This window comes from Tupaia chinensis, unplaced genomic scaffold (assembly GCF_000334495.1).
Source record: "Tupaia chinensis unplaced genomic scaffold, TupChi_1.0 Scaffold000047_1, whole genome shotgun sequence".
Taxonomy (NCBI): Eukaryota; Metazoa; Chordata; class Mammalia; order Scandentia; family Tupaiidae; genus Tupaia; species Tupaia belangeri.
The window spans coordinates 8,593,730-8,615,767 of record NW_006159505.1 but is presented as its reverse complement, the minus strand read 5'-3'; the positions used below and the strand labels follow the sequence as shown (position 1 = coordinate 8,615,767).

At 51.0% G+C, this 22,038-nt stretch overlaps 1 protein-coding gene across 1 annotated transcript in view; it reads right to left on the bottom strand.

Annotated features, from left to right (window-relative positions):
* LOC102495642 (SH3 and multiple ankyrin repeat domains protein 2) overlaps nucleotides 1-22,038 on the bottom strand; it is a gene marked incomplete at its 3' end in the record, with an annotated part of 501,991 nt that overhangs the window by 145,999 nt on the left and 333,954 nt on the right. The window contains 2 exon segments of the mRNA XM_006141097.3: nucleotides 1,926-2,039; nucleotides 12,545-12,711. Of these exon segments, the coding sequence (XP_006141159.2) occupies nucleotides 1,926-2,039; nucleotides 12,545-12,711 (281 nt within the window).

The window sequence follows — 22,038 nt, the reverse complement described above, 5'->3', positions numbered from 1 at the left end:
CGGGCCCTTGAATGCCGGGGCCCATGCCAGGCATAGGAGCAGGTAGAGAATGCTGCTTCATCAAGAACGAGTCCTGCCAAGTATGAGTGGGACGAAGAAAGCCCTTCTAGGAATCTCCATCACAGCCATCAGCTTCCTCCAGCAATAAACACCAGCAGGAGCCTCTGCCCCTCTGGAAACTCCTTCCACAGGATGTTCGTCAGCCTGGCAGGCCCCACCTCCTCTCCCCACCCACCTGGAGACACTCCCAATAGGACTAGGGAGAGCTACATGTCCTTATCAGGGGTAAATGGGCCCGGCTGGCCGGTGGGGAAGCCCACAGCAGAAAGGAGAAGGGAGGTGGGCCCAAGCCGCCTGCCCTTTCCTGCCCTACTCTTCAGGAAACCACTATTCTTTGGAGGGTGAAGAGCAGGAAGGCCAAGTGACCCCCCAGGTGGTCCTCTGGGGTTGGCCCATCCAGGTGTGGCAGAGTCTTTCCAAGGAAAGTCTTTCCAAGGAAGGGAGTGGTGATCCATCGTGGCTCTGAAAGGAAGTGCTGGGACAAGGAGGTGGTGCTAAGTCAACTCCAGAAGTGGAGGCTGGATTTCCTGCCAGTTAGGAGGGTCAGCGAGGGGAAGTGATGGCAGCTAGCAGCCTGGGAAGGCAAGGTAGGGGCGGCGGGGGCAAGCTGCCTGCAGAGAGGATGGGTGTGGGCCCAGGGTGGATGGAGCTAGCTAGAAGGGCTAGGTCTGGCCTATACAGGGGCTCAGGGTCTCATCCTCACATCCAGGAGGACCTGTTTCCTTTGCCTGCCTACCACGACTCCCTCCCCACAGGTCACATGGCCATCTTCTCTTTCAAGGGCAAGTTGGGGACATGTCATATCTCTCCACCCCCCCAAGCACTATGTGGTGTCTGCCTGTGCAGGGAACTGAGAGCAGAGAAGCATAGCTCAAATGATTTTCCTCCTCCTTGAAGCCAAGTCCTCAGAGAGAAAACCTCTGAGCTCTAATAAAGACCCTGCCAAGCTGGCCAGGACCGAGGGAGACCCAGTGGCAGGGAGGCACCTCTGTGCTTGGCAAATGTCCATTTGTTGGCCCATAAGGACCCAGGCAGATCTGATGGGGTGGGGGCTACAAGCTGAGCTGCTAAATGAGGCAAAGGGCATGTCTGAGCAGAGCCAAGGGGACGCAGTCTGTACAAGGAGACACAGCAAGGTCAGTGATGGTGACATTCATGTGGCTGCTTCAGACACGTGCCTGTGAGCCTGGAATCCTACCAAAAACCGACAGCTTACACGTGGACTGATTTCACATGGGAGCAAGAGACACTGAGGGCTTCACTTCCCCCAACTCACATGAATACTTTTTCTCAATCCCACTGAAGTAGCTTCCTTTTAATATTTTAATCAATTCCATCTTTCAGTAATTGATTTTAAAATCATTCTCAGCAAGTGCTGTATTTGAGCCTTGTAAGAGAGATGCCGAAACGACCGACCGCCATCGGACCGCCATCGTGAACCCTGAACTCTGTAGAGCAGATTCTCAGGAGGCCCTCACTGTGTGGTTCTAAGAGAGGACGCGGGGGTGGGCGCGCCTGTAAATGGGAAGCTGCCTGTTTGATGACATCAGTATGAGATCAAAAAAAGCCATTTAATCAGCCCTAAAAAGTCTTTCTCTGGGGGCTAGAACACACGATCCAAGCTCTCTGGAACGTGTACTGAGCAGCATTTTAACTAAAAGCTTCCACACCATCTTGCAATCAATTTCTGGTTTGGATGAAGCCCAGTGGAATGGAAGCAGCCAACCTGTTTTCAAAGATCTGGAGAAGCCCCTGATGTACAACTCAGCCTCCTCCGCACTCCAGCCTACCAGACGGCTCCGACCACAGGCCTGAGAGAGGCCAAAGACACCGAGGGTAGATTCGCGACGCGGCGCCCGCCTTACCTGCCTGGCTGTCCTTGGGCTTACACTGGACTTCCTCCACGCACTCGGCCGGAAACCATCCAATGTGGCCACGGGCACTGCCTTCCCAGAAGCCCCCTTCGCCGATGCTCAGAACTAGAGGCAATGAAGAGGGAGAAGTGTTAGCCAGGAGGGACACGGAGGGCCTGGAGTGTGACTGGGACGAAGGGGACCACACGGTGTGTTCTCCGCTGAGTCAGCAGAGCACGGGGCTCTGGCTCCTTGCCCACTGAACACGCCTCCTTCAGCTGTGGATGGGGGGACCTGGGAGCATCCCTCAAGAGCAGCGTCAAGAGGCCTCACCATTCCAGCCCACGAGTGTTCCCTGCTCAGTAGGTGATGGGACGAGAATGACACCGAGGTGCGGAAAGGAACCTTCTTGCCCCTTATACCCCACGTCCTAAGAACCCACGTGCGTGGTAACTTCATACTGTCTCTTGGTGTCCCGCCCAAGGCAGGACAGAGGTAGGTGTTGCCCCCACCATCAATGATGTCAGCTGTAAAAGGGGAAGGGCGTGCCACCTCAAAGGGCAGAGGAAACAAGTCCATGCCTGCTCCTCACCTGGGAGGGGCTGGAGGCAGAAAGGCTGGCAATCCAGGCGTCTGGGTTGTCCCACCCCTCCGCATGTTTTAAGCCAGTTTGAGAAAAGAGAAGTCATAGGAGGAGATGGAAAAGCTGCTCCTCCGTGATAACCGTCTCAACGTGAAATGAAAATGGCCAGACTGAAAAGCTCTTTTTGGCCGGCACTAGCCCCTTGGGGTCCTTTCTGTGTGCTGACTGTAATTAATGAAGAACCTATTAGTAATGTTATTGCTGGCAACAAATGAGATTTATTTCTGTCTCTTGGCTGAAAGGAAAAGCTAGCCCCTTAGTATGAAGAGTGACTACATCCCAGCCTTGTCCTTGGTTACTACTGGATCGACACAGCTGCCCCAGCCTGTAGGGTCGGACCTGCACACAGTAGCTCCTCCATAAACATTGGCTGGAAGCATAAAGCATGCATTTATTTATTTATACGCCCAGGGCACATGCGAGAAGGGGTGGGAGGGAAAGAATGCACTCCTGCATGGGGCTCGGGAATGCCACAGTTCTTTTCCTCTAATTCTCCATCCCCGTAGGATCCCGGTCATACATGCACGTGCCGGTGTAAGCTGCTGCAGTCTGGACTTGAACCCCAGTCAGTCATGTAGCAGCTGGCCTCTCCTGCACTGTGTTATGACATAGGGTTAGCCTATATATTTGTTTATAAACCAGCTGCAGGGGTGAAAAACACAAGCTCCCAAAACTCTGGGGCAGAGGGAATGTCAAAGGACCCCATTGCTCCCCATGACCCTGTTTTGGCAAATATTTTAATTATAAGTGCAAAGCTCCTGGTGTTGAGGTGGGGAAAGGGATTTTGGTGTTGGGCTACCGATGTCTCCAACACCCTCGCTCCTTCCGCATGTGGCTGTGCAATAAAGAAATCAATATAATCTCCACACGTCTTAATCTTCTTTACAATTACTCAGGATCCACAGGCACTGGCTGCTGAGAAGGGATCACGGCAGCAGAAACGCTTTCTTCTATCCCCCTTTTTAATCTCAAAGGCCAGATAAAGAATGACTTGGCCCACAATTTTTGAAGGTCAACAGAACAGAACATACTGGCTTTATAAGTTTTTGCCTAATAATCTGAAGAAATGACCCAAATGAAACAGACAAGCAGCATCCCAGCTGACCAGTGCAATCATAACTGCCTGAAGTAATTTTCTTGGAAAATGGATGCTGTTCCCTTAGAACCCATCAGCCCTGCTGCCTGGATGTGCAGAATCCTGGATCACAGGGTCTTCGTGGAGTGCTGCCCTGGCTAGTCAACGGAGGCCAGGGACCTGCTGCTGTGCTGTGCAAGCCAATGGGAGAAGATACTACATTTCCCTTCGTGACCATAGTCAGGTCACTCTGCTGTTTTAAAATGGATAGGAGATGAGACCAGCAGTTAGCGTAACGGCTATGTCGCTGGACTCCCACATAGTTGACTGTGGTTCGTGTCCCGGACCTGGTGGCTTAAACTCACACTGGGCGCATGTGCGTGCGTGCCCAAGATCCCGAGAGGAGAATGGAGGAGAAGGGATTGTGGCGTGGCCATCCCCCATGGGGGGTGATTTCTCACTGTCTCTCTGTCTCTCTCTGTCTGGCGAGCACACACACCTTATAACAAAAACCTCTAAAAAATAAAATAAAATAAAATAAAATAAAATAAAATAAAATAAAATGGGTAGGAGGAGGGACCAGCAGGTGGTGTGGAGGTTAAGATGCTGGATCCCACATGGAAGGCTATGCAGCTCGAGTCCCAGACCCAGTGGCTTGAAACTCACACTGGGCAGATGTGTGTGCATATCCGAAGTCCTGGGAAGAGACTGGAGGAAAAGGGGCTGCAGTATTGCCATCCCCACTGGGCAGTGCTTTCTTACTTTCCTCTCTCTCTCTCTCTCTCTCTCTCTGGTGAGTACACACACCCTACAGCAAAATAAACAAATAAAATAAAAAAGAAAAGGGGACAGGAGAGAAAGGAATTCCTTAGGTGGAGCTCGTATCTTTCATGGAATCTGCCACATCTTTTCTACAAGACACTTGAGAAAACATCTTAATCTCTCCATGCCTCAGTTTCCTCCTCTGTCAGAGTGGAATAATACTCTTTGGCTCACAGAGTCACCATGAGTAGAACAGAGGCACGTTAATCTAGTGTGGAAGAAGGTCTCGGTCACTGCTCGCTAGCACCCTTCCAAACTACTCTCTCCAAGAGAATAATGCATTCTGCTTGCAAATGTATTCGACATCAAGTGTATACTTCTGTGTGTGTAACTGTTACTATGAGACCAGCAGCAAAGAACGAGGCTGTTTGCAGCTGGCTGGAGAGAGCAGAGAGGCACATGCTGTGATGCAGAGGTGATTTATTAGAAGGAATTACCCACCAGGGGAGCCCCACTTCAGGCTGGTTTCCTTAGCATCAGAGAAGGCAGAAACAACAGGACTGGGCTGGGGCCAGATACAGGCCAGAGAGGGACCGGGGGCCATTCCTGGGTTTCTAGTTGTGCAAATGTAGCTGGTGGTCCTCTGGAGAGGTGGGAAGAAGAAGAGGATGTTTGGGGAGTGTAGTTGGTGGCAGGACTGTGGGGTGCCAGTCTGAACTTCCTATGCTTCGGACAGTTCGCATTGCACAGGCATACTGGTTCTGAGGAGTGCCGTGAGCCCCACATGCACTGAGGCAGGTAGAGGGGTGTGTACCTGGGCTGCACGCTCGAGTTCTCACAGCCTCAAGAGCAGGTCTTGAGGCTTCCCTAAAGGAACACCTGTGTCCACGTGGAATGGCTATCACCTGTACGGAAAACAGGGTTTGGCTCATCCATAAACTGCTGATTCATTCATTCAGCAATAAGTACAGGCCAGCGTTGCTTAAGGACAGGGTGCATTCCGAGCACTGCACTGTTAGCCCTGTCATGTCTGTGTGCATGTCACACACCTAGATGGCATGGCCACTACGTGTCTGGGCTGTACAGCACGGTCTACTGCAGTGTGTCATGATGGAAATGTGTGACTGTACCGCCCACCCTGTGCGAGGAGGAGGTCAAGGAGAGGCCGAGGGGAGGTCAAGGCAGAGGCCTCTTGCATAGCAGAACAAGAAGGAGCCCAGGCTAGGAGGCAAGAGACACGTCCATCATTGAGGTGCTGAGAAATCTGGGGACCCTCTTCTGCCTGTGGCCTCACCATCTCATGGGGGCCACAAGGGAGCCAGACCAGGTGAATTCTAGAGTCCCACCTTGCTCCTACATGTGACAGCTCGATGAATCAGAGAGGGTCCTGTCCTCAAGGCTTAGGACATGCAGAGGGGCCACGAATGTGTCAGGACTAATTCTGATGTGAAGGGGCCACTGAGAATCATCCTTGCTGCAGGAGCAAGGAGGAGGGACCAGCCGTTGAAATGGGTCTGTTGAGACTCAGGGAAAGTTCTAAGGGAAGAGGCAGTGCTGTAGCTGCTGGCACGGGGTGAAGGCACCACACCCGAAGCCAGGGAAGCCCCCTCTAGCAGTAAGTATGTCTCAAAAAGACAAAGTTTGAAGGCACCAGTGAGAAGCAAGGGTGTAGCCACTCTCTCTCTGTAGGCCTAACATGCTCCTTAAGGTGAGAGTTGAAATTAGCTGGCTAGAGAAGGGCCAGTCCAGATATCCGTGTTACAACCATCTCAATAGACCATACTCCTGCAAGGATTTGCAGCCTTGCCCTCACAAACTAGAAGGTAATGCTTACTTCCGAAACTATCAAGTCATCAGGGAAGTCATGCCAAAAATGCTTCATGACTTTCCAGACCACCCAATAAATCAGCTGAGGCAGGGGTGGTCTCTACCCCCTTTGTTATAACCCGTACTTCTACCCTTCCCAGTCTTGCCTAGGTGCAGAAGCCAAACGGGACACTGAGGACTTGGGGGAACCCAAGACACAACCCTTCCCCTACTCTGGACCAAATTCCTCTATTTGGAATGTACTCTGGGCAGCTTCAATTTCAAGTCATCCTGAGCTTTCTTGCATACATGCATCTTTGAGTTAAAGAGTACCCAGGACTTCTAGGGCCAGGGATGGTGCTGGGCCTGATCAGAGGGATGACACAGAAACGGTGGCAAGTGAACACAGGAGCTGTTGGGGAGGTCATCTCTCCTCCTTCCTCCTGGGCCTTCCACTTCTCACCTTGTGCACTCTCTCCTTCCAAGCTCAGTTATTCCCGCAGCTTCCACTCAACCTAAATCGCAAGTACCTAGGTGGGTCTGGCTGCTCTGCCGGATCCACATCTGCCTATGCAGGTCTCGACCAGGTGCTGATGCTTCAGATCATAGGAACACCACGAATGTTCCTAAATCTCTTTTATCCTGGAGACTAGAATGAGCATCACTCCATCTCCCTGTGGCCCAGAGTGACAACCAGCTCCATTTTCTCCATCACCCGCCCAGGCACCTCACCTGGGGATGTCCTCCACAAGCTGCCCCTTGCTCCTGTCCCTCATCAGCTCTCCCTGGATGATAAGGCAGCTCCCTCCTGTTTGCCCTGCCTCTAACAACCGCCCATGGTCTGTCTCGGTAACTACCGAGGTGCAGAGTGAGCGACCTTTCTGAGGCAGCTCCCTGCCTTCTGCTGCCCTGAGTCTGGGATTGCCTACCTAGAGGGCTCAGGCACATCTCCATCTCTGGGAATGGCCCCCCCCGTGCCACTGCTGCGGGCTCTCCTGACTGCTCACCACACAGCCTGATTTTGGCTCCCTCTGGGCCTTTGTCTGTCCTCCAAATTCTGTGCCCAATGTCCTCAGTCCCCAGCCCTACTCATTCCGACACTTCAGCTGCCCAGTTTGTCCACACCTCTCAATATTCTTGCTCAAATATCACCTTGTTTGGGAAGCTTTTCTCACACCTTGGGGGTGAAAGGCTCTACCCCTAACCTCTCAGCAACTGGGAGTTCATTTTTCTTGCCTATCGGAATGGGGGCTTCCATCAAGCAGGGACAATCATTGCTACTTCTTAAGATCCTACACATGGCCAGGCAAGGGTTTTGTTTGTGTCTGTTAAATAGCCCTAAATGACCACATGTACTGTGGCATGCACTACATCAGAGATCTGCGCAGTTTAGCCAAGGGCAGAGGGGACATGGCAGGTGGGGTTGGGAACTCCCAGAGGAAAGGACATACCAGTTGGACACTCAAGACACTCAGTGGCTCTGCTCACAGACAGAGCCCCCAGGCTCACAAGTGGCTACCAGGAACATGTGAACCCACCTCTCCTCTTTCAGTCATGTCAAGGCCAAACTAGAGTGCTACCAAGTGAAGCTAGCACCAAGAGGCCATGAGAGTGAGCGGGAATGGGGGATAGGGGAGGCAAAATCAGGGGGGGAGGCCAGGGTGGGCTCAGAGCAGACAAACTAGATTTCAATTCCTAGTGAAGCAGCTGGAGAGAGTGGGGAGAATTCCTAGCCTCAGTTACCACATCTGTAAAAGGGAGGTCATGGGCTGAATTATGCCCTTGAACCTGGTGGTTACGGGAGCTGGGCCCCACGTGCCTGACAGTTGTTCAAATCCCAGGCTGGAAGGCTTGAGAAACACACTGGTGCATATGTGTATGTGCCCCAGATCTCAACAGGGTGGAGAAACGAAGGGTAAGGGACCGTGGGCTGACCATGCCCTACTCGGGGAAGGGGTGCTTTCTCCCCTTCCCGCTGGTGAGCACACATGCCTTCTGTCAAAAAAAAAATTTTTTAATTAAAATTAAAAAATTCTTGGGGCTGGCAGGTGACGTGGTTGAAGTGCTGGATTCCCACATGGGCAACCACAGTTCGAGTCTCAGACCTGGTGGCTTGCTCTCTCACTTTCTCTCTCCTTCTCTTGTCAAATTAAAAATTTATAATAACAAATAAAATAAAATAAAAAATACTTCTATTTTTATGATTATTATTGTTATTTTTAAATTAATTTATTTTTTTATATACATTCAATGACATTGTTTAGCTTATGAAGTGAACATTTCAATATGTGAACATTTCTCCCCAGTCCAGTTGATCAAAATATCTTCAACAGATTACACCACCCTCCCAGTCCCGTCAATGCTCTGCCTCTGTATCCCTCCTCCAAATGTCCTTCCCCAGGCCCCTCCCCTCCACACTCATCACATCTGACATTCACACCCATCTCTTGTGTTTGTGTATCTTTTAGTCAACCAGTTTTGGCTGATCATGATTATTTTTTAATTTGACCAGTAAGAGAGAGAAAGGAAAAGTGATAAAAGCAAGTTGCCAGGTCCGGGACATGAATGGTGGTCAGCCATGTCTAGCGCCTCAACCACCACGCCACTTGCTGGCCCCTTTGGCAAAATTAAAAACAAAACAAAACAAAATCTTAATCTGAGGACCTTAGGATGTGATTATGTGAAGATGGGTCTTTTGAGAAATATTTAATGTAAAATCAGGTTATGTGGGTGGACCCTAATCCAATCTTCCTGAGGCCCTTAAATGAAACGAAAATTAGGTCAGAGACACTCAGAGCCATGTGAGACACAGGGAGAAGGTGCCACCTGCGAGCCAAAGAGAGAGGCCTCAGAAGGCATCCATGCTGTTGACATCATGATCTTGGGCTTCTGTGCTCCAGGACTGAGAAAACAGGTTCCTTGGTTTAAGCCACCCAGTCTGCGGTGCTTTGTAAAAGCAGCCCAAGCTAGTCAACAGGATTCACAGTCAATGTGTGACTTACACACAAGAGTGTATGTGGGGGAACTAGCATGAGGGCAAGTCAACCTTGTCACTCACGCTAGTCCCCACCTCCTTCTACTCCCCTATCATCATCTCCAATTTATGGAGGACACAAAGGCCCAAGAAGAGTGACTGCCTAGTGAGTCATCAGAACGCCCTGCAGCCTCCACCAGGTTCTGTCTGGAGACAGAACCAGAGGTTTAACAGATACCTTATACTGCCTGGGTATGGCTAAGGAGGCAGATCCTAGTGGGACATAGGCCCAGGGCTATAGACAAGGGACTCAGCCATTTTCAGAGCCTGTGATAAGCAGAGAGACCTGGGTGGGATTTGGGGTCACGGCGTGGGGTGAGGCCCTTAGCAGAGACTAGAATAAGCTACAGTCTGGCGAGCTGCACCTTCATCTGAGCAACTGGTCTCCCTCGTCTCCAGATCAGATGTTAACTCAGGCCAGACCGCCTGGGAAGGACTGTGGTTATTTTCGGCATGGCTACCCAATGCTAATTAGGTAATGGCTTGGAAACACAGCGAGTGCTGGGAGCCTGCCTGTTCCCTAGCTCTCAGAACAGTATCTGTTCCTGGCCTGGCAATGCCATATCCATTCTGCCTTGGAGGAGAGCAATGAGTGGCATGAGCTGGAGTAGACAGGCCCACTTGTGGAGAAGGGTGGTAGGAAGGTCCTCCAGGGCTGGGCTTCTCTGTCCCCAATACCCCCAGTCTGGACTTGCCAGTTCTGCCCCCGGGCTCAGAGAAACTTGGAGAAACCACATAGTAGCACTACCAGCTGAGACAGACCCTGCCATAACCCCCAGGACAATCTCTTGCCACCTGGAAGCCCTGAGGAAGTGAGAGAAGCATGGGGAAGGCCAAGGTACAAATGCAGGAGGCAATTATGTGGATGCTGTACTACTGGGATGGTACAAGGAGGCTCTGGACTAGGGAAGGCCATGCACTCAGCAATAGTATTTACATATCTGCTCCGTGGGGACCTGTGTGAGCACTGAGGAGGAAGCACTGAACCAGGCACCACGCCTGGTCACCAGTCGACCACATCTGCCAAGGCAGTGTCCTGTGCCTCATTGATAAATCTGCTACACTGTATGCATTGTAGGATTAGCTGAAGATTACTTAAAATGAAAGAGGAAAAAAAAAATCTCTCCCACAATGTGTTAAAATTAAAATTTTAGGTTATGTAAATTTTTACATTTATAATTCGAACATTTATAGTTTAAAATTACCAAAAATAATGTTAAACTCTAGTGGGGGCAATTCAGGGACTTCTGCATATGAATGTAGATTGACAAAGGCACTAATAGGCAACCACTGAATCCAGCTATAAAACCTGCACATAATGCAAAGAGAGACCACCTGAAAGCGATGGCACATGAACAGAAGCAGCCAGGCTCTGGTGGGGATGCATGGCTGCCTAGAGGAGAGAAGACGAGGCTGTGCAAGAAACATATTCTCCAGAGCTTGTAGTAGGGTTCACCGAGGAGGAGCACACGCCAAGACCCCTGTGGCCTGAGTAACTTTAGGAACCAGAAAAGCGGAGCCAGAAAACCATGAGGTCTAAAGAAAACGGGAAAGTCCTTGCAAGACAAAGAGTCAGAGAGAGACGACTGGCAAATTCCGACAACTCACAGCTCTGCTTGAGCCTAGAACATCCCATGCACAGAACAAGCTCGAAGGAGCTCAGCTAGATGATGGGATCTGAACCAGCCCAGAGCTACCACTCAAGCTACCTGCTAAAAGGAAGAGAAGAAACACATGAGATGAAAATGTCAGAAGCCAGAATCTGCACGACTTAACATACTAATGCCCAAAATGCAGCAGAAAATTACAGAACACACGAAGCCTTGAGAGAATGACACACTTTCTTGAGGGGGCAAGAAAAGATAATCAGCTGAGCCCAAACCCAACTCAGTCCCACTCCAAGATGAGCCTGATGTTGGAATTAACAGACGGAGATTTTAAAGTAGTGATTACATGAATCTACAATGTAATAAAACAACATATGTTTGGATGAACCAAAAAGCTCAACCGAGGAACAAGTAGTCTTGGCAAATAAAGAGAAACAATAAAAACTGAACAGAAATTCTAGTAAACATGTAATTGCAGAAATTATAAAATTCTCAACATGGACTTAATAGCAAAAAGGACATTTCCAAGGAAAGAGCAAGTGAGCTTGAAAATAGGTCAAAAGAAATTATGTAATAGGAAGAAAAATGATTAAAAGAACAATGAATGGAGCCCCAGGGATTTGTTTGATGCTATCAGATGATCAAATATATGTGACTAGACTATCAGGAGTCAAGAAAGGATGGGGCTCTACCAGTATGAAAACCTTGCAGTGACCCAGGTGAAATCAGCATGATTAGTACATGATAAAGAGAAAGGAAATGAGTCGATTACCTGCTGAAACAGCAACTGGGTGGGGAAAGCAGGATGGGAGCCAGGCTTATGACGTCTAAAGAAACATACTTTCCATCCTGTGCCATGCATCTTCTGGGAGCCAGAGAAGGAACTGGCAGGGCCTGAGCATGCTGGGTCCATGCGCTGTACCTTTCTAGCTCCATCCAGTGAGTTCCCACTGCCCCCACATAGTCCCTGCAGCCTATACCTGCCTCTTCTCTAGTTCCCTCCTGGTGGCCTTCAGCCTTGGATACCATCACTACCAACTTTCCTCCAACTTGCGTCCATCTTCCTTAAGTGCCTCACTTATTTGATTTCACCTGTATAAAAGCCATCATTGGCTCCCTAGTACCCTTTGGACAGGGTCTGTATTTTTGGCCTGGCATTCACAGTGGTCATCAGAATGTCTTTCTTCCATAGCTCTAGGATGACACTTTCAGATCTGTCCCATCAACCTAAGAGACTTCTTTCCTTTGAACACTGCAGGCCTCCAGGCCTTGGCTCACGATGGACCGTGTACCTGGACACCCCCAAGGTTGACCTATGCTAGCCCTGCTCCAGTACCACTTCGCATGACTCTTAGGGTTTTCCACCTGGAAAGGAGCTCTGCCCATGGATGCCCTTGTCTGCCTCTTCCCTGAACTTCCCACTATGGACTCTCGTGCCAGGTGTGCACGTGTTGCCTCTCTTCCCTAAAGACTCAGCTTGTGGACACTGCAGTGCTTCCCACAGGAATGAAAGAAAGGGGCTTGTGAATGGCACTCTGTTCCCGCTCCTCCCCTTCCAGGTGTCTACACTTTCCACAGGGGGTTCTGTGGAAGCCAAGCCTTAGCTACTGCCACCCTGGAAGGGCAGCTAAGGAAGAGGATGGAGGCTGAGGGGCAACAGCCTGACCCTGCCTCCGAAGCAGAGGATGAATTATTGTTACTGACCTTTGACCCTGTCGCCACGGTGAAGGGGGATCTCGCCGTCGACTTGGGGTTGGTATGGCTTGACGACGACGAAGAGTCTCCCAGGCACTGCGCTGTAGAGCTTCCGCTTGGGCCCCGGGTACTCGAAGGCTGAGAGTGAGTCCTTGGCAGCAGGAGCAAAAGACGACCTGGATTAGGCAAGAGGGGCAGAGAAAAAGCAAAGGGTCATGAGGCCACACCATGCGCCATGGCCAATCCATCCAGAAAAACTATCTTGAGCAGTCACAGTGGAACTCATGATGACAACATGAACTGGCCTGGGGGTAGTGTTCATAGTTAAAAGACCAAAGAAAACCTGGCGATTCCACTTCTGGGAATATCCTCAAAGGAACAGAAAGCAGGGTCTTGAAGAGATGTCAGTGCACCTGTGCTCATAGCAGCATTATCCCCAATCGCCGAAAAGTGGAAGCAACCCAATCTCCATCAATGGATGATGGCTTAACAGAATGCAGTCTAGTCACGCAAAAGGAATATCATTCCAGCGCCTGCTGCAGCACAGATGAGCCTCGAGGACAGTATGCTCAGTGAAATAAACCAGCCCCAAAGGGGCAGAGGCTGTACGATTCCACCCACATGCGGTCCCTAGAGTAGCCAAATGCCACACAGACAGGAAACAGGACTGCAGGGGCCAGGGCATGGAGGAGGAGAACAGCAAATTAGTGTTTCACGGGACAGTTTCAGTTTGGGAAGATGGAAAAGTTCCAGGGATGGATGGCAGTGCTGGTTGCATGCTGGTACAGATGTACTTAATGCCACTGAACCGAACACCTAAAAAGGGCTCAGATGGTAACTTTTGTGCTATGTGTATTTTACAACAGGTTTTTAAAAATGACTCAGGTGGATGCAGCAATCCAAGTAAGCCTTAGGTGTTCAACATTTTACCCACTTCACGGTGAGCATCAGCTGTGCTGGGTAAGGAGACACCCAGAACCTTCTGTCAAAAGTAACAACAGGTGCTGGCACGTGGCGTGATGGTTAAGAGCGCTGGTGGGAACCAGCAGTTAGCGTAATGGCTATGTCGCTGGACTCCCACGTAGTCGACCATGGTTCGCATCCCGGACCTGGTGGCTTAAAACTCACGCCGGGCGCGTGTGCGTGCGTGCCCAAGATCCCGAGAGGAGAATGGAGGAGAAGGGATTGCAGCGTGACCATCCCCCCGGGGGGTGATTTCTCGCTTTCTGTCTCTATGTCTCTCTTTGTCTGTCTGGTGAGTGCACGTGCCCTATAGCAAAAACCTCTCAAAAAAAAAAAAAAAAAAAAAAGAGCGTTGGACTCTCATATGGTTGGCCGTAGTTTGAGTCCTGGGCCTGGCTGCTTGCTTTCTCACTTTCCCTCTCCCTCTCTCTCTTTCTCACACTCTGTCCCTCTCTGATCAAAATAAATGAATAAAATAAATAAAGTTAAATACAATAATTATTTTTTAAAAATTAAGTGTAATCATGGTGCACCTGCCCACTCCAGCAGCCACTCAGCCACACTCCAGGAAAAATGTATATCCATTTTTGGTTTATGTCTCTGATTTCATGAAGAGCTTTGTTTCTCGGCTGGTTTCCACGCCCGATAGCAAGACACGCCTTTAACCAAGCCCAGCGATACGATGTGTGAAGCAAAGACATTTCACAGATAAACGTGCAGAGTAGTTTTTCACAATGACATTGTTGCATCATTTGATGATGACGAGGACCAACTATTTCTAGGACAGAAAAAGGGCACATCCTCCCTTGTTCATATCCTAGCCATGAGGTGTCATTTTGACTTCTCTTCTCCTAATGGGAGTCTTTAGAAACAAACATACAAATAGAAGAAGCTGGAAGAGATTTCAGGGTGACATTCCAGAGCACCCTGGTCAGAACGATAAGAAAAGCATTCACCTGCAGCTGCTGTCTTTCAAGAGGGCCCACAGCCAGAGGAAATGAACCAAAGATTAATGACACACGGGGGAAGGTTCCAGAATTAGAAGCACATCTGTGACTAGGCAGGGATGGACTCAAGTCACAAATTCACGACCATGAAAGCTGCGGTTCCTGACCGTGGATCTCTCAGACCACAGATTCTGTGGCTTCTGAGCCTGCCAAGCAGCCTCAAGCTTCCCAACCTTAGGTAGGAACTGCTTTAAAATAGGCTTGCAGAACAGGACCAGCAGTTAGCGTAATGGCTATGTCGCTGAACTCCCTTGTAGTCAACCGCCGTTCGCGTCCTGGACCCAGTGGCTTAAAAAACTCATGCCGGGCGTGTGTGTGCACATGCCCAAGATCCCGAGAGGAGAATGGAGGAGAAGGGATTGCAGCATGGCCGTCACCCCTGGGGGATGATTTCTCGCTGTCTCTCTCTCTCTGTCTGGTGAGCGCATGCGCCCTATAGCAAAAACTTCTTCAAAAAAAAAAAAGGCTTGCAGAGAAAATTCTAAAAACTCCTGGTATTTAATAGACACTGAGAGGGGTCAAGCTGTGACCTTCTGGGCAGCTGTAACTCTCCTGTCCCCAGGGATATCATTCCATCTTCAGGGTTTTCTCCAACCAAGCCAAGCCAGTCACAGGTATAGTGTCACAGAATCCTGGGGACTCAGGTGGACAGGGAGCTCTGTCACCACCAAGCACCCTTGGCACAAGGAGGAACCTGCAGGGCAGGGTGTGGCCTCCTCAACCAACCCCTCCTTGTCTAGCCCGCTACACATTTATGGCACAGCCAGGAAACTCCACACAAATTTGCCCCCAAAAGCCAGATATCCCTTGGATAACAATATTTATCTCCAAACATTCCAAGTGATACAGAAGCAGTGACTTGTAGAACCAAGTTGTCTGGCCACCTCTTGTCCAAATACACAGCTCAGTAAGTCCTCCAACTTACGGCTAGGAAAGACGATCGGGCCACCTGCACCTCTAGCTCCATCTGAGAGGACTCTCCAGTAGCCTGCCAGTCTGAACTGCTGCATATGCACTGGTATCAGATGCATGCATTCAAGCCCTGGCGACTCACTGTGCCTCAGGGGCTGGGTTGGCTCTGAGCCACAGCTGAGAAATGAGGGATGAGCATCTTACCCACAAGGCACTGAGCATCTCAGGGTTGCCTCCTCTCTGGCCTCCGGTTGGGGTAGGTGGAGGTGAGTTCTAGCAAATGTGAGGACTCAATTCCTCTGCAACAGGGAAGTGTCTCCTGGCCATTCGACCTGGATCCGAGGGGCTCAGTAGAGGGCAGTGAGTTCCAGAATCCACTTCCCATGTGGGCCTAGCCACACCTCCACTGCACCACCACCCAGCCCTAAAACCCATTTCTTGATCCATTTTTTTTCCCCCCAAGTATTCTGGTTAAATTTATTATGTATCAACCCAGTATTTTTTCTCTCTTTTTTATTAATTAATTTATTTTACATTCATTCACTGAACATCACCACAGTATACAAAATGCAGTTTCCCATCTAGAATCCACTGTATAGTGGCTTAGTCATACATGTTATCATCAACAAGTAATTTTCCATTTCTTGTTTCTTGATCCATTTTGGAGACACTCTATCCAAGGGCATGAAAAGTCTTTATCTAAGAACAGGAAGGATTTATTCCTTGTAGACCAGAGCGTAAACAGGCTTCTAGGAACCAGTAGCAATATATAGTCCCATGCAAATGCTTAACGATCTTCTTATGTGCTGTGAATTTGAACCTCACAAAGTCCCACAAAGGCAGTAGGGTAGGAAACTTGGTTCCTATTCTATAGGAGGGATAATGGAGGCTCCAAAAATAGTGATGTGGTTATGGAAATACAGAGCTGACCCTCATATCCTGATTCCCTGACCATACACTGACAAGATCACCTGCGTGCCAACGTGCCTTACCTTTTAGATGCCTCCTTCATAAACTATGACCTCCTGGCAGGAGGAGCAATGGCCCCTCCATGGCCCAGGGTCAGGAGTGGCCACTTGTCTAAGAATAGGAAGCAAAAGGGGGTATACTAGGGGCTGCTTCCATCCTGCCCACCAGAGGAGATGGGTCTGAAATTCTTCCCAGCCCAAACTTTCTATGTCTTCCTTATGTTCTGGCCAACAAGCACCAGAGAGAATTCTAACTTGTTTTGGTGTGGAGACTGAATCACTGAGTTCTCATATCAGAAAAAGGGATGCCTTCTCTGTGGGGTGACTTGGACAAGTGAATTAGGCTATTTCCCAGAAATGCTGGATGAATAGGGATGCACCAACATAATGAAGTTCATCTAGTCTTTCATTTGCTGGGCTGTTACACAATCATCCATCCATCAGCAAGGGTTTGGGAGGGGGATGCTGGCTTGTGTGGGTCTACCCACCCCCACGAACATACGGCAAAGATGTGGAACTCCTGGAGCTCACAGTTAACTGGGAGATGTCCAAGTCAACAACATGCATTTCTGCATGTCTGACGGGTCAGTACAGAAAATGGAGAGGATACTTGAGTTCACACAGCCACCCAATGAAGCATAGAAAGAGGGTGCTATGGTTTGAACATGTCCCCCAAAGTTCATGTGTCAGAAATGTAATCTCTAATGCAACAGTGTTGAGAGGTGGGACTGTTAGGAGGTAATTAGGCCATGAGGTCTCTGGCCTCATGAGTGAATGAAAGCCATTACTGTGGGGTGGGCTTATTACAGGTTCCATCCTGCTCTCTTGCCCTTCTGCCTTATGTATGGATGCATGGATGCAGACTCTTGACTTGAGACTTCCCAGTTTCCAGAACTGTCAGAAACACATTTATTTTCTTTATTAATTATCCAATCTTTGATATTCTGTTATAACAACACAAGGAAGACTACGCCAGAGGATAAGTGGAAGCCAGGCAGCTCAGAGTGGCAGCTTAGGCCCCAGGAATGGCCTTGCAGAGATACCGAGAGCAAAAATGATGCCCCAGACATCACCAGGGCATCCTGGCTGAAGCATCAGAGATGGATAGAGTGGTCAGAGGATGGAGGAGGGAGGTGGGGAGCCTCACAGTGAGACCTTTATAACCATCCCAGAGGAGATAGAGGGGGCCCGACACAGTCAAGAAAGAATTACAGCTATCAAGAGGCAGAATCACCTTGGACCTGGGGCCATGCTAGAAACTGGGATGTGTTTCCAGGTTACGACCCCTGCAGAGGGTTGGAAGGAGGTGGTTTGAGAGTTGCCACCTCGGAGCTCTGGTACAAAGGGCAACAGATCCAGCGCTGAAGGTCCCAAGCCCTGACCAGCCAGCCAGGCATACTAAATGTTATTGACTGCACTGACAGTCATGTTTACCGCAAGGCTTGGACGCTGGTCGCCCCCTGTTCTGTCAACAGTGCTCCCTCTCTGGCTTCCTAGGACTGCCCAGGAGACACACAGGGTCAGCCTGCACACGAGCAGTCTGCAGCATCATGGGCTCGGAGCTGTGCCCTGCCTCCCTTGTTCTGGTGACAGCACCCCTGAGGCGGTACACTCAGAAGGTCCCATTTTGCTGGCTCTTGTCACTACTTCAGAGAGAGGCAGGAGACACTAGCTGGAACCACCAGAATGCCACTTTTAGTGGAAGTTGGAGAAAGGATTGGCTCCACCAGGCCTGAGCAAGGGACCAAGCCCACCCCACAGTAATGCCATTCATTCATTCATGAGGGCAGAGACCTCGCGGCCTCATCACTTCCTAAAGGTCCCACCTCTCAACATTGTTGTGCTGGAGATGAAGTTTCCAATGCATGAACTATGGGGGTCACCTTCAAACCACAGCACCCGCTTTCTGTGCTTCACCAGGAGGCTTGTGTAGGCTCTACCCTCGACCTTGAGTCCCCTCCAGGTCTCTGCAAATGACAAATGCTAGGCCCATCGCTGAGCGCCCAAGGTTGATGGTCAGACACTCCCTTGGCTACTCCAGCTGACTGGAATGGGGTGTCTTCACTGTGCAAGCCCAAGGCTACTCCTGGCTCCAGGTAGGGGAGTGCCAAGAGTCCTTAGGAAGAGAGCAGTTCTGACTGTGGCCCCTTCCCTATGTCTTCCGCTCTCCCCTCAAGTCACAGGAGACCCCTACCTCTCCCCAGGCTTGGCCCCTCTCTACCTCGGGGTCTGCTCTCCTTCATGGAGCAGCCTCATTTCCCCCAGGAGGCTTCATACCCTGGCCTGTGTGAGCCCCAGCTCTGTTGCACCATGGCCCCTGCTATGTCAGTGCTGGGGGCTCATGGGGCCCCCTCCCCAGAAGTGGGGACACGTGGCTTCTCCTCCACATAGGCGGTGCCCAGACTGGGTGGCCAGTAGCCCGTGTCTATAGGAGGGCAGTGATGGAAGGAAGGAGAACAGACTGGATGCTGTGCATGCGGCAAGAGGGAAAGGGACAGCTGGACTCCAGTCCACGTCTGCCATGATGGAGCTGTCCCCAGGGAGGGCCACTTCACCTGGCCAGCCTCCCTGCCAGGCACGAACTCTTTCATCCCCACCCCCAGCCCTGGCGCCATGCTGCTATACTCGACATACATGAGGCAGGCAGAGCAGCTGGGGGAGCCCTTGAAGCCGTGCCCGCCCTGCTCTGCCAGCAGGACCCATCCCCCCACTTTCTGGGTCAGGACGGGGCACAGGGGAGGGAGCAGCAGCTGCAGTCCTTGCTGAGGAAACCAGGTCCCTGCTCCACTGGGAGTGGACTTCGGTGTCCTGATCCCCATGTCCCAAGGAAGGGGGCACAAAGGGAGGGCACAGACCAAAACCACAGGGCACCCAGGTGCTGCCTTCATACCCATAAGCCTGAGAGGGGCTTTATCCCTGGAATGGGTTCAGAGGTCAAAATGGAGACCCCTACAAATCCTGGCACCTTTTAAATCTATTTCCACCTGTCCAGGAGACAGGTGGGACCTGTGACTTCTTAACTCTCATAAGTCACATACGAGAGGTTTTGTGCAACAGTGCCCTTCAATGTGACATACTTGTCTCTGGCTGCTGTCCCTTCCCACATGCTCAGGTCAGAGGATTAGTGATGCTGATGTCACCTTGACTCAAAGTTGCTTTGCTCACACTACACCAGGATAAGTAGGCAATGGCCCAGGCCCCCTGCCCATTTACCCTGAAGCCCTGGATGGGGTGGACAAGCCTCAAAGAGGGATCAACCCCCAGCTCACGTGGCCAGTGAGCAGCAGGTCTTATGAATCCCTAGCTATGAAGCTCAAAATCGGGAGTCTTCCCTCTGCGGAGACAAAGCCAACCAGGAAACACTTGTTTGATGAGAGGATGGCCAGGACAATGCTGGGCAGACTTTGCAGAAACATACTGAGAGCTGTTCTGAACCTGGGCAGCTAGGCGAGGGCATGGTGCCCTGGAAAAACTGGCATGCTCTATCCCCACCCCCACGTGGCTGATAAGTGGGGTGGACACAGGTGTCAGGAACTTTCTTAGCAACAGGGCTGAGCCCTGCCAGCGAGCACCACCAGAGGGCGCTGTCTCAACAAGGTGAGTGCAGTAGTTCTCAAAGCAGGCACAGAGAAAGGCTACTGGTGCATGATCCCACCCTCTCTGGGGCAGCCTCGCTGTGTCAGGGGAGAAAAACAATCCCAAAAAGCAAATAAGAAGAAAGAAACAGGAGGCAGAGGGATGGAAGAAGATGGGGAAATAGAAGGTGGACAGGAGAGGCCCAGGGTAAAGACAGGGACCCAAGACAAGTATGCTGCTTTCTCTCCCAAGCCCTTCACTCTTTTCCCCAGTGGGGGATCATCCTACCACAGGCCTGGGCAGTGCCCTTCACTCTTTTCCCCAGTGGGGGATCATCCTGCCACAGGCCTGGGCAGTGACGGGCACTGAGGGGCCAAGGGTTACCCCTATGGTCAAAGGGAGAGCCCTCAGTTTCTACTGAGCACTGTCTGTCTACCCGGCCTGGCCCTATGCACCTGCAGAGCCCTGTCTTGTTAAAATGTTCCTGCTCTGCCACTCCCAGGAGAGGAGCCAGGGAGCTGTTGAGCCCAGCTCACTTCTGCTTTGCTCTGAGGTCAGCTTTTTCGGGAAGAAGCAGACTCTGCCCATGGCACAGACCAGGCTAGGGAGGGAGCAGCTGGCAGGAACTCTGTGGAGGCCTGGGCACCCAAGAGGCCTTTGCCCACCTTTCGTCAAGGCATCAAGGCTATGCTGAGTGTTCAGGATACACCGGTCAGTGTGTCCATTGCATTCCCAGCGGAGGTTTTCAAGGCCTCGGGTCTCCATTTAGACAAACACGCTCAGCCTGATGGGGGTAGTGGGAGCCGGGCTTCCCTAGGGGCAGTGAACACTTGCAAAGGGGACAAAGTGTGGGATCTGGAGTCACAGGGCCTGGGGCTCAGGACGCTTAGCCTCCTCTGACTGGGCCACCTCTGTTTCTCCTGCCTCTCAGTCCAAGCCAGCATTTGCCACCTGGACAATGGTGCCTGATGCCCTCTGTCCCCTACCCCATGGCAGCCAGGGGGGTCTTGTCACACTTGAGGATGGTGATGATGATGATGACGACTACGAAAGCAACAGACCCTTACACAGAACTGACTGTGACCAGATGCAGCCTCAGCACACGACAGATGCTGAATTCTGCTTAATCCTTACAAGGCTATGAAGGAGGCTAGGAGCAGCAATGTCATGTTACATCTGAGGAAATGGAGGCACAGAACATTCAGAGGACTTGCCCAAAGTCACACAACAGGTGCATCCCTAACATTTGGCATAAGGTTTGTGATGGGCCTATGGGCAGCTGCCCATCAAGACAGGACCTGAAAACAGAGGGGAGTTCAGAGGGCCTCCTAACAGCACCCCCAGGCTCTGATGACAACCAGAAAGGGCTCAAGGGTACCCAGGGCCACACAAAGGCTGGGAACCTGCTTCCTCTTCAAAAGCACCCCATGGTTCAGCCGAGTTGCAACCTGCCTGCCCTAGGAGAGCAGGCTTTGGGGAAGAGAAGGGCAGGCCTACAAGGAAAAGAGCGAGCAGAGGGGCTCAGCCACCTCCTAGAGCCTGCAAAAGGTCCTGGGAGGGTTGCAAGACAGTGTGTACAGTATCTTCCATCATATGGTCTGGCTTGAAGGGCCATTTCCTGCCCATATATAGTCCGTTTCCATACCTGGGCATGGCCGTGAAGTGCTGGGTCATGCCCCTGCAGCCAATAAGCAGACAGCTCTGGCCATGAGCCCCCCGGCTGTTCCTGGCTTCCTGGTCACTCAGATCCATGTGTGCCAAGGTATTGGCCTGTGTGCCTGGCTGACTCAGCAGGACGTCCCTGTGCCCAGCATGGGCAAGTGCCTGGTATATGCTCAGATAAGCATTCCATGAGTGAATGTTTAGTGCTGAATGAAGGTGCTCCTCTCTGCACCCCTTCATTGTGTAAGAGCTGTCTGTACAGGGCACAGGGCAGTACATGACAGGGGTACCAGCAGTCCCCACCCTCATCCCTGGAGGGACCACACAAAGGCATAAGGAGAAGCACCAATTCCAATTCTCCATCTATCTACCTGCCGTATGCCCAAATACCCCGGGGAGGGAGCAAGTCAGCAGG